This window comes from Amblyomma mixtum, chromosome 3 (genome assembly GCF_055824585.1).
Source record: "Amblyomma mixtum isolate Tamu chromosome 3, ASM5582458v1, whole genome shotgun sequence".
NCBI classification, from domain to species: domain Eukaryota; kingdom Metazoa; phylum Arthropoda; class Arachnida; order Ixodida; family Ixodidae; genus Amblyomma; species Amblyomma mixtum.
In genome coordinates, this window is record NC_143014.1 from 219,289,711 (window position 1) to 219,302,546 (window position 12,836).

The window sequence follows — 12,836 nt, forward strand, 5'->3', positions numbered from 1 at the left end:
TGTACGGAGATTTTGAACGTTCAATGACCCCTAATTTTATCATCTCGTCTATCTCCTTTTCTACTACGTCCTTCATGGCAAAAGGCAACGGGTATTGCGGGGTATTCACGACTTCAGAGGTCGAGAGCTTGAGTTGACACTCCACTGGATTGGTTTTCCCGGGAATCTCAGAAAAAATGTCTGCATAGATGTCAAGTAAATTCTGAATCTCTTGCTGTTTGCCGTCATCGAGCCTGGTGGAGATCTTCACGGCTTCAATTCCCCTACCGAGGTCCATGCTAAGGGTAGGTAGAAGTTCTTCTGAGTCACCTTCTTCGATTACGACGAAAGATTACGCCTGCACGGTCTCTTGGGACGCACGCTCTTCGTACCGTTCGAGCATATTGATGTGCAATAGTTTCTTAGTGCGACCCAAATCGATCCAATAATCCACATCATTTTTTTTGCCAGAAACCACGAATGGACCTTTCCACTGCATGAGAAGTTTATTTTGGCTACTCGGTAAAAGAATGAGGGTGCGATCTCCAACCCTTAAATACCGCTTCTTGCAATTCCTGTCATAGTATCTCTTCTGAGATTTTTGGGCACGCAGGAAATATTGATGTGCCGCAGTAACAGTTTGTTCGAGGCGTTCTCTTAAATCAAGGACATGCCCATATGTCGTCTTTGTCTCTTCTCCCAGCTCTTCCCTTGTCCAAAGATCTCTGAGGACTGCCAGCGGTCCTCGCACATGTCGTCCGAATATCAACTTGAAAGGAGAAAAGCCTAGACTCGCCTGCGGCACCTCCCTGTATGCAAACAGAAGCGGAGCGATATAGTGATCCCAAGTTTTGGCCTGCTCTTGACTGAGAGCTTCCGCAGCATCTGCTTGAGTGTGCCATTAAATTTCTCCACCATCCCATTCCACATTGGGTGGTAAGGGGTCGTGCTGAGATGTTTCACCGCCAAGAGATCATTGAGCTCGCTCATCATTTCCGAAGTGAAACAGGAGCCCTGGTCACAGAGGACCTCTCTCGGAAAACCTATTCTAGAAAACATCTCTATCAAACCTTCTGCCACGGTTGCTGAATCTACCTTTGGCAGAGCCACGGCGTCGGGATACCGCGTGGCGAAATCGACGAGAGTGAGAATATACCTACTCCCTTTTACCAATGTGGGAGACAGCGGACCGATAATATCGACAGCGACCCTACCAAAAGGAGTGTCGATAAGAGGCATGCGTCTCAACGGGGCCTTCCCTACTTTGCCCTTCGGGCACGTCCTTTGGCAGGTGTCGCACGACCTGACGTACCTTTTAATCTCTTCCTGCACTCCCGGCCAATAGAATTCTTCCAGAACTCGGTCTGTGGTCTTCTTAATGCCCTGGTGCCCCGCCAACGGGCTATCGTGGGCAAGCCTTAACACCTGCGGTCTGCAAGACTTAGGGAGTACAACCTGTCGAACCTCTCTGCCCTAGGCGAGATGATAGAGGCGGTACAGCAAACCCTTTTCGACATAATACGAGTGCGAGCTGCCGTGTTTGCCATGAAATACCTCTCCTATTTTCAGCCAACACGCCTTCAATGAACCATCCTCTCTTTGCTCTTTTTCTAACTCCTCCTTGGTGAACTGCATGGCACCGACGCTTAAAGCCGTATCTTCCCTACTTTCCTTTCCAGCCAATACCACTTTTGGGCCCTCGCTCTCGCCATTTTCGCAGGATACCTCGTCATTGAATATGCCAGGACGTAATTTAGCTACGGGCCTTGATTTCTTCTAATTAATATCTGGATTTGACGGCTCACGGGCCTCTGGTATGTTTCCAATTCTGACATCGTATAATGGGGTCTCCATGCACTTCACCAGGGCCGTCCCAGTGAAATAAGGGGAAGCGATGTAGAGTTCTGGTTCGGGAACTTCCAGACTACTGCCATCAACAAGGAACACCGTAGATCTCGAGCCGGTGAGAGCTGAGTCAGGAACTAGGGCATCCGCACAACCACCGTATTACTTCCCGTGTCCCGTAACAAACGTACGGGTAGGCCACGGAGCTCTCCTTCTAGGACAGGCATGTGTTGCGTGTCTCCAGGATTTTTGTGAACAAGTCCGACCACCACCTTATCCTTAGCTGGTTCAAGCATATCTGCTGTTGTGGACATCGCTTCAAGCACAATACTCTCTGGCTGAACACAACAGTACGACTGCTTTTTATTTTCCTGCTTTCTTGAGCAAGAACTTACATCATGCCCTGTTTTCCGGCAAAAAAACGCAATAAAGCTCCTTTGGCTTTGAGCGACAGTCGGCAGCCTTATGTCCTAGACGATTACAAATCAGGCACCTCAATGGCTGTCTATTTGATGTAGCATCCTTCTCTTTCGGAACGCCCATCTCGAAAGGATCTTTGAACACAGACAAGTTTCTTTACCACTGGGCCTCTAGAAAGTTGTCTGCTGCCTCAGCCATTTTGTCCAGCGTCTTGCATTTTCTTTCCCGAAGGAAAATCGCCAGACGAGTATGGCAGTTCCTCATGAACTGTTCGGCCACCACCGAGTCACGTAGATCATTGTACGTCGTGGCCGTTCCCGACATCTCGACCCATCGATCGAAAAGACTGAGCAAGCGCGCTGTGTATTGCTTCCCTGTTTCTTTATCCAGCGGCTTACTCTCACGAAACCTTTCGCGATAACCCTCTGCTGTGAACCGAAAATTTTGTAGCAGGGCTAGCTTCGCCTTATCATAATACATTGAATCTGCTGGAGATAGTCGACCGAACACACGGAGAGGCTCCCCAGTCAAAGACATACTGAGTGCTGTAGCCCATTTTTCTTTAGGCCAGCTGTGCCCTTCTGCGATACGCTCAAAACGTTTGAGGTATGCATCTAAGTCATCCCTGCGATCATCGAAAGGCGGGATCAACTTGTGTGGGCTAACCGCTGCTGAGGGCACCGGTGCAGGTTCTCGATTACCCCCCCCCCCCCCCCCCCCAGCTTCTGCGACCCTTAATTGGAGCTGCAATCGCCGCTGTTCAGCCTCTGGTAGCAACTTTGCATGCTCGCGTTGAGCTTCTGCTTGAGCCTTTTCGTGCTCGCGTTGGGCTTCTGCTTGAGCCTTGGCATGCTCGCGTTCGGCTGCACGTGCAGCGCGTTCCTTCTCCTGCTCAGCGGCAACCCACGAACGCAGCTCGACATCCCTCAACCCCATCTTTTCGCCTAATTCAACCAACTCCTTGAGCGTTGCCATCGTTTCTTTTTACAGACTCAAGAAAGGAAAGGAAAAAAAAACAGGGCTTCGTCCTGTCGTGCGGACGCCAAATTGTCGCGAATCGGGTGGACAAGTCCCCGAATACTGGAGGGGAACGCTTTCGCGTGCAGGTTCGAAGAACAAAGGAATCGAATCAAACAAAACAAAACGAAGCCGCGTTTATATTTTAAAGGAAAGGAGCCAATGAAAGGAACGAAAACACTAAGGAAAACACACTCTAGGCACGCGTAAAACACAACAGATAAAAAGGAGAGAGTTCACCGGCTACACAGCGTCCCAGGTGGTGCGGGCATGCCTTGCAGGTAGCACAGACACGGGTTGGCGAGTTGCGATGCGTCGCTGGCGTTGCGTTCAGGGAGGCGGTGGTAGAGAGCCAGGAGAAGAGGGACGGAGATGACACGGGAGACGCTGACGAACTCTTGTCAGTCGCCGCCAAGAACTGGGCAGCTGCAGCAGGAGAACTGTAGCCGGGTCCTGTCGATGGCGTTCCGCAAACATCGTAGGCTTGTGCAGCCTATCCAAGGAAACCGTGGCAGCAAAGTGGCGATCGCAGTAGGCGTGCGTCGTTGATTCAAGGGAGGTCCACGGCAGCACAGACCCGAAGTCTGACGGCTGCCACCTCCACGCTTGAATGAGGCTTAAGGGTTTTGCGTCGGTGATCAAGGGAAGCCATTGGCAGCTCGAACCCAAAGTCCGACCGCTGCCAGTTCCACGCTTGAATGACTAGACTCGTGCTGCGGTGTCTTCCTCAACACCTCGGTTTGCTGACACGTAGCTCTACGCTCTTCGTGCCTGCCTCGCGCACACCACTCGCACGCGCACACGCGCAACGCGGGGCTTGCACGTACGGCGCTCCGCTGTCCGACGCACCACTGCCGACACGCCTCGTTCCAAAAATCCCTCACCAGTGTGGTGTGTACATCACAACCATCTCTAGCAAAAGCGTATATACCACAGAAGGCGGCTGTTCAATAAAGTGCCAGTGGTTTCTGACGACGTGTGCGTCGTGTCGAGACTAGCCCAATGCACTCGCGTCGTTTCTTACCCATAGCTTTGCGATTCCCTCGCTCAGCGAAGCGCGCTGCTATTATGCGCGGTACCCTAGTCAAACGGGCCGTCTCACCGCGGTTATGCTGATCTTCGATTACCAAGCTTAACTGCGTTTATCGCGATTCGCGGTTCGCCGTTGACACACGGCTCGCCAAAATTCTCGGTTTCGACATCCAGCGGCCATTTGTTTGCAACGAAATGAAGCGGTGATCGGCATAGAGACGCATGCGTTTACAAATATCTCACAGTGCAGTGTCTATAGAGTGCCGCCCGAAGGCGCTGTACGGTGGAAGCACTGCCTCCGCCGTCGTACACACATCGCCGCGCCAAGGCCGCGCCTCCCGCAAGCGGCCGCGCCAAAGCAACATCTCTACGGTGGACCTCTGGCGCCAGCGTCGCGAAACTGGGCAAAATTTTCTTGTTCTCTTAAGTAATAAGCCCTAGGGAAAGGAATGTAAAAAAATGAATGCTCCTTGAGGATCTCGAAGCCTTACCGAATAGCTGGGTGCGATAACTTCAATAAAAGATAGTTTCTGTTCACAAACGCGTAGCAGGTGCCGCCTGAGCAGCGCGGCTGGCCCGATTTGCTTGCAGGAAATCGATCATATATCTTTATTTTAATTTGTAACAATGAAATTTTCTTATAGCAGTGGTACGAGTGCACCATTTACTATAACACTCGCCAATTCCAAAGCACAGTCCACTGTGCCTTCGATGCGAAAAATATTAGGCCTAGCGACGACCTGGGAATAGTGCACTGCCACAGCGCCATAGATGTAGGCCGCCGCGCTCACGGGACCCACTGCTGAAAGTGTTGCGAACTGGTCGCCTTCTTGAACGATACAACAGGGAACGGACCTTTTTGGACCTTACGGCGCTAGAACGTGTAGCTTGAGCACCTCCGGACTGTGCTGCAGTACGCTGTTGCATCGCCGTCGGACAGCCCTCTATGCAGTGCCTATTTTAATGTGTGGCTCTTGAAACGTCATTTCTTGCGAAAAATGTACGTTTTTGAAGAAGGGCCAGCTCGTGCACTTTTCGCACTCGGATGCCGACGGGTACTTTCCGTGCACAGACGCCGCCATTTTCTCTGTTAACGACGAAAACCTAGGTCGCCAAGCTCGGTGCGCGATAACCGCGGTTGGCGGTGTAACCGCGCGGTTTGGCACGCCGTGTAAAATGCAGTAACCACAGTTAGCGAAAACCACAGTTAAGGTGGTTGGTTTCCGCTCTCTGTGGTTGCCGACCATGCACGCGCCTTCAGAAGGCATTCGTGTTGCATTGGACATCAACTGTACCCGTCGGCTTCAAATTTTTATTCGTCTGAGTACGTCAGACAACTAAGTGCCCTTCGAACAGGTGCAGTGTGAAAAAATACAGTATACACTCGTGCGAGGGCCGTACCCTTGTAAGGAACCCTCCCTCCCAACTTGGCCGCCGATAAATAAAAAAAGAAATGTCGGGTGTTCCCAAAGGGGGAATTGCGTTTCATGTGTGCATTCCAGCGTAATGAACATGTTTAGGGGCTAGTTGGCGGTGCACTGTTTCTAGAACAAGTGTGAGCGTGCATCCTGTCATGTCTGTCTGTGTGCTCGTCCAAAATAAGTATCGTTTGATTACTGTCCTGTTCTGGCACCCGCAGTACTTATGTGGAGCGCGGAGTCATCTCTAAAGGACTCATCTACTATCTGTCCTGTTCTGGCACCCACAGTAACTATGTGGAGCGGGGAGTCCTCTCCTAAAGGACTCACCTACTATCTATTCTATTCAGGTTGCGCCAGCGGGTACTGGAATGCGACAGCTGCCTGCGACTCGCAGTATGACCGTATACCAACGACGCGTCGTTCCATTCATGATCCACCTGGAACCGCTGTCGCAAAGAGGCGTATGCTGGAATATGTCAGTGCCTCTTACAACAGCCAATTTTTTTCTCTATACACGGAGCACCGACGACTGCTGCCGCGGGTCCCTTCATTATTTCCCTCTTATGGCACATGTGACCTGCTATGTAAGAAATCGTCGATCTGAAGTACTGTTGCCAGAACTACACTCGTTGGCCATTTGTATTTGCTGAAAGTAGTGAATGCGCTTTCCGCGACCGCCGAAGTCGCAGACACGAATTTCCGCTGACTCGTTAAGCCTAGTCGTCGTGGTGTAGAGGCCGGAGGGCCGGCGTCGACTGAAATTTGTGGGAAAGTTCACCGCACATATGCAAATACGAAATGTAGCCGCTCAATTCGTTTTTTTTTCTTCTAATATAGCTAAGGTAGAGACAAGCGCAGGTATTCAAATAGTCCGTCGGCTTATCGGGCTTGAAGTTCTCTCTTGGCCTCCAATCTGTTCAAGATAGATCGGGCGACCGTTCGCCGATCGGTTTCGTTGGCGTTGCTGGCCTGAAAACCTGTCTCACTACGACGATAGGCGACCGTTGATCTTACTCGCGTCGTCGCCGGTATAATGTGAAAGTTCTGTGCGTCAGCTAAGGCACCTGCCAAGCAGCCCATGCACCCGCCGTCAGCGTCGCATCTCCTTATTGTGACCAGGCCCGAAGAAAACCTACTTTACTGTTAACACATTTAGCGTGAAAACACTCATACGCTCACTTTCACCGATCAGTGGCTCCTTTAGTACAGTGCCTGCAGCGTCGTGCCCGTTCTCACAGTACTGAGATTGTCCGCCTTTTTCAATGACTGACCTTGTGGTGGCGCCAGCATCTCACCCAATCTCGCAAATTTTACTTTCTTAACATTAATACTTGTATATGTTATTAATGCAGATGATTTTTCATTATTTTTAAAATAATTTGACGGGTACAAAGTGCGCAGATTTCTGCAAGACAAGTCTGTCAGAGGGTAGTTCGGTGCCGTGTACGCAACGCGGCGCCACGCTATTACACAGTTTGGGGGAGAGAACATGAGAGGGAAAGGCAGCCACTTAGTCCCCTCACAATGCCGGCACTGTCTGAAGGAGGCACTGCACCGTCACAATCACAGGCTTTTGTATTATTCACTGAAATACAAATCTCCAATACTTATAACAACCATGTAAGAACCCCTTTAACGATTTTCGAGCCCTTCTCCCCTCGAGGCAACCTATATCGAGCGTCCATCCAGAGCAACGTGCTGTTAGTTCAATCCCCTCGTTACTTCGCTGAAGCAGTCCCCTGAACCTTGAAGCCGAGGAAGGTCCACAGAAGAATTTATGTAAGAGGACGCTAAATGATCACGCGTTGTGGCGGCACAACCTATTTAAACATAAAACTTCGAAAATAGGCAAACCGGCCCTATATCGACGCACAGCTCAACCTAGCTAGAAACGCCATTGTTATGTCAGTGCATTGCATGCACGTCGTATGGCTTTTGTGCGGTTAACTTGCTTATATTTTGATCACTGAATGGACGGCCCTAGCATGATGACAAGCTGATATTCCCAACCTCTTACTACTATATGAGCTTCGCGCCAGGCAGGCTGCTTTGTCATAAAATATCATCATTGGCAAACACTCTCTAAGGCTGCCAGTATGAAAAAAAAAACTCTTACATCGGCCAGTCACATTGTGCTCTTCGTAAACCTGGCCACAGATCTACTGAAATATCTCATTATACTTGTACCTCTTGGACTTACTTTTTCAGCATCGATAAAACGAGAAGAGAAACGGCAAAAAGTTGAAAGTCTGCGGAGAGGCTCCACGTGTGGATGAGCGTCGTCTGCCAAATAAAAAACATCATTCTCAACTCGGTGAATATTTTCGGCTTTGCAGTGAACATTGAAAGGGAACGCACAAAAAAAACAAATCAGCAAACAAGCAAATACCAAACAATTTATCCCATCATACCTACAAGGCTGTCAAAAATAAATATGTCCTACATGAAGAAAGCCGTCGTAGCAACAGGCCGGACGGGAACGAAAAAAAAGCGACCCACTGTAGTGGACGCACAACTGATTTGGATTTAATCTAGTATAGATGGCTTGCACTGACGTCATGGAAGCCACCATGTTGACCCACTAGGACCATTGTAAACGCCAACGTTTTTTGATAAGCACAGTTCGAAAACTGGCTCCGGAGTGACGGACCTGTTCTGTCGCCATTTTAATAGAGATTAGAGAAGTATAGCATATCGTTACCGTGTTTGCGTTACCGTTTACCGTGTTACCGGACGCCGGACTTTCCGGTTAGCGCTGCGCACGCTAGAAGACGTTTTAGCATACCGTCTCTCCCGCAACAGGTTGCTGTAAGGTGAAAACGAATGATGATGATGGCAGACGCCCCAGCATTAATTACAAACAAAAATACGCATGCGTTGCAAGGATTTCTTTGGAGTGAGATACTACATGCTCTTTAATCATCTTTTTCTCTGCGTATAAAGACGTGCACACTACTTTCCTTCTACCGGCCGGCTCAGCGGCTTTAAAAATACCCTGACCAGTAGACAAGTTACAACACAGAACGCACTGGCCTTGCGTACGCTGCGCTTACTACTTTGCGAACGCTGTGAAAAAATGCAGCTACAACATTTGTTTGCCGCGCGAAGCGTCGCTTCTTTGGATGTTTGGATGCATGATTTGGATGTAAACATAGTGGCGCTACCTGGTGACAGTAAGTCAAAGCGCTTGAATTCTGGACTGGTAAAATTTTTTTTCTAAATTTAGTGGTGAATATGACAAGCATTACAGGATTTTTTTTTTGTTTTTGAAGGAAGAAAACTGCGAAAAAAGAGGAAAATGTTAAAGCTGGCACAAAAACTAGAGTTGTCGTTGCTACTTTTGCTACGTACGCGGATAGCTAGGATAGCTAGGCTTTGGCATAACTCCCTATTTATAGCATATCGTTACCGTGTTTCCGTTACCGTTTATCGGGCTCGGCTAGCGATGTCTGCGCATGCGCGCCCATTACCGGGCCGCTAACGATCGTAAACAAATATGGCGGCGCCCTGCACGGCCGCTTCGGACCAAAGACAGCATCGCCGCCGCATTCTTCGGCGCTGTTTGCCGCTCTAAATGAAAGCATTCGCTTTTAATTGGCGTACTCTCACTCATAAGTCGATGTTTAAGTGACAACTAGCCCATGTTTCTGAAATAATTCAGCGATTTTTGAACAGTTAAGCCTAACTAACTATCCGTCCTATCCGTGTACATAGTCAAAATAGCAACGACAACACAATAGTTTTTGGGCCAGCTTTTACTATTTTTCTCTATTTTCATAGTTTTTTTTCTTGAAAAACAAAGACATTCTGGTAATGCATGTCATATTCGTCACTAAATACAGAGAAAGAAAAAAGTTTATCCAGTAGAATTGAAGCGCTTTGGCTTGCTGTCACTAGATGCGCCACTATGTTTACATCACATATCCGAATATCGAAAGAAGCGACGCTGCGCACGGTAAACAAGGCCTGGTAGCCGCCGTAGCTTCGTTGTTTACAGCATTTGCAATACAGTGAGCGCAGCGTACGCCAGCTCAATGCGTCTTTTGTAGTTAAATTTTCTACATTCCAGGGTATTTTTAAAGCCGCCGAGCCGGTCGTTAGCAGATAAGTAGTGTGCACGTCTTTATGCGCAGAGAAATAGATGATTAAATTGTACGTAGCATCTTGCTCCCAAGAAACGCTAGCAATGCTTGCGTATTTTTGTTTGTAATTAATGGTAGGGAATCTGCCATCATCGTCACTCGCTTTCGCTTTACGGTAACTTGTTATGGGAAAGACGGTATGCTAAAACGTCTTCCAGCGTGCGCAGCGCTAACCGGAAAGTCCGGCGTCCGGTAACACGATAAACGGTAACGTAAACACGGTAACGATATGCTATAACTCTCTAATCTGAAAGAGACGCAAGCTCCATCTCTCGCGTAATGACAGTAGTGCGTTAGTTTTCTTGGTATTCTCTTCGCCGCCGCGACGCCCTTTGGCTGTGCTTGGTCACGTGGTCAGTTTGCTGCATAAATGGTCCACGTTGGCTCGTTCCTCCCATCGTCTGCGCTGGGCACGGCTGTTTGTAGCCGCGCTTCGTTATCGGAACTGACTTCTTGGATTTCGGATGCTCGGGGTTGAGCTGTCGGGTGTAGATATCGGCCTAAACTGAAAGCCCTTCTTTCCGTGGTTCCACGGGGCAAAATTCAAGAAACACGACGGGCCGCTTGTCACCTCGTGGTTTGGCTTCATAAAATCGCGGCTGTGAAAAGTAGATTTGCAGGTCCTCTTCGTCAGCCGTAAACAGACAGCATCTCTGCTGAGCGTTAACACGTACCTTTCTTGTCTTCCTAGTGATGTGAAGCGCAACAACGCTTTCACTTCGCTTAGAAAACCTCTAAAATTGCCACTGAAGTCGCAGTAGCAGCACTAAATTGCGCGAAGTGAGAGCCCATTAGTGCTTACCTCGCAGCACCGACTGCAGAAGAAAGTAACCGTATTGGGGAGCTTTTCTCTTGGCTTCATTTAACAGTTGTGCTAAGGAATGAAAGATTGACTGATTGGTATTTTCAGAAGTAGTTGAAACACCTACTGAATTCCGCAGCCTCCGCTTTTGTGCAAACTCCCAACTACTTCATTAAGTCCACTCGTTGAATACGAAATCTGACGCTCAGAAGCCGTCGAAACGGCTTCTATGCGGCTTAAGAAACATACTTCGCCCCGGCATGCATGCAGCTATTGGTAAAGAAGCCTGAACAAAGATCTTTTAACTTTTCATGACGGAACACGGCATTCCCTCGCTACAGCGTCTCCCTCAAAGCTTTCCCAGCTGGGAACTGACAACGAGCTTTATTGCGCCACCTTGAAATCTCAGGTTGTTTAGTATGCACATCTTGCAAGAAAGAAGACTGAGATTTTTCAGAGCGCGATAATAAGAGTGCTTAAGAGAAAATTTTCTCACAAAAAAAAAACGATAAAAAGAGACCTCCGGACACTAAGGCGCTAGCTTTCGCACAAGCTTCTTCCTCTTTTATAGTTGATTCGCCCATGCTCTAGCTCGTGCGTGCCTTCGATAAAGATAGGCAAAGATAAAAGCTCCAGAGAAAAAAAACGCTATCGGAATACGTTAGATGAGTCTTAATGGTTCATAGAACTGTGTTATGAAACATTTGGAGCTGGCTAATTTTGGCCATTTCGTCGTAAATCGATTTCTGCAAATGAAAATTAGGAAAAGAATTTTTAACAATGAAGACTCGTTTCTCTCGTTCTATTTTTTTATTATACGGCCGATGCTCCCTTCAGTTCTGTAGCCCTCGCCTCTTTAACGTTTCAAAGTCGAAATAATATGGGAATGTTGGCTTTCCAACGCATATTTGACGTTGCCGGCTACTATGGTGGTTATAAATGCTACTACACAGTCTTGTTTTCGTAATCCAAAAGATATCAAGGCGAAAACTACGTTTGTATTCCTTAAATGCGTTCAGTGCAAGCTGTCACTCGCAACCGGTTCCAAAAGTTGTACCCTCTAACCACTCGCCACATTTTCTTTTGGTACATTAGCGTTAATATGAAACGAAATCTAGGGGCATGCTGTGTTTCCGCGCCTCGTAGAAACCATCACGAAGGCTCCATAGCACGGACACTTACATATCCACGTATCTTTGCGATAAGTCGTCGACGCAACTGATGATATTAGGTTATTTCTAGCGCACTTCACAAATAATTTTTTGAATAAATATCACCCAGTGTACGTACAACTTTTCTTCATTGCAGCAACTGCTCTATTGACTGCTTTAGAAGCTATCCAAATTAAGCAACGTGAGAAGCACAGCTTAGGGCTAGACGATGTTATTCCAACAGTATAGCGATCGCATGTGGCTCCACACCAGGCTCCTGCACATGGTCGCCAAAACTTGTTCTCAGTTTTTTCTTCCCTTTTATCTTACCGCTATCGGCACCGCAACCTTGAGGAATCGAGGTGGAAACGTGGTTCCCAGAACGGTTTTACCAGCCTACTGTGCACTTGTTGTTGATCATAAATGTGTGAAACTTGTCGACGTTAGAGCCTCTTCTTCGCGCAGAAATGAGGATTGCGCTACTTTCAGCTACTGCACTAATATGAGAGTTGCAGTCGTTACGCGGGACCACGCCTTTAGATTTTTACGTATTAAAAATCGCGGTTTTTTATTGTAGTTAAAGGAGTGGCTGTGAAGTTTATAACTTATGCTACTCAGTTTCAGGAAGACTCAATGCTGCACCGGGACCACATTCATCGTCAGTTTTGTTAATGTGTATTTTCCAGAAGGCTGACTAAGAAAGAACCGGTCCTTTAAGCTCCGGTCGGTGGAGGTTACTATGCTTTACGACGAAAAAATATTGCCAACGATAGGACGACAGCAGAGAGAAAGGAACAGGATTTGGTTCAAAAGAAGCGCATGACTCCGCAAGAAACGGCATTACCATAACATTATACGTGATATATACCGTCCCTGTACAGGGCAATTACAAAGCAAAATAGTCTCTGACTTTAGATTCATAGATACCTGGTAGTCATCATACCACTCCGGGCGCAGTTTGCAGCGGTTGAGCGACGCGCCACTCACCTGCGATGGTAGGGGCTGCTACCGATGGGGCTCATGAGAC

The 12,836-nt window shown here is 48.1% G+C and overlaps 1 protein-coding gene across 1 annotated transcript in view; it reads right to left on the reverse strand.

Moving 5' to 3' along the window:
- LOC149353726 (nose resistant to fluoxetine protein 6-like) overlaps positions 1–12,836 on the reverse strand; it is a 55,430-nt gene that overhangs the window by 15,351 nt on the left and 27,243 nt on the right. Inside the window, exon 10 of the mRNA XM_089575852.1 lies at positions 7,915–7,997. Within this exon, the coding sequence (XP_089431978.1) occupies positions 7,915–7,997 (83 nt within the window). The remainder of the gene's footprint in view (positions 1–7,914; positions 7,998–12,836) is intronic.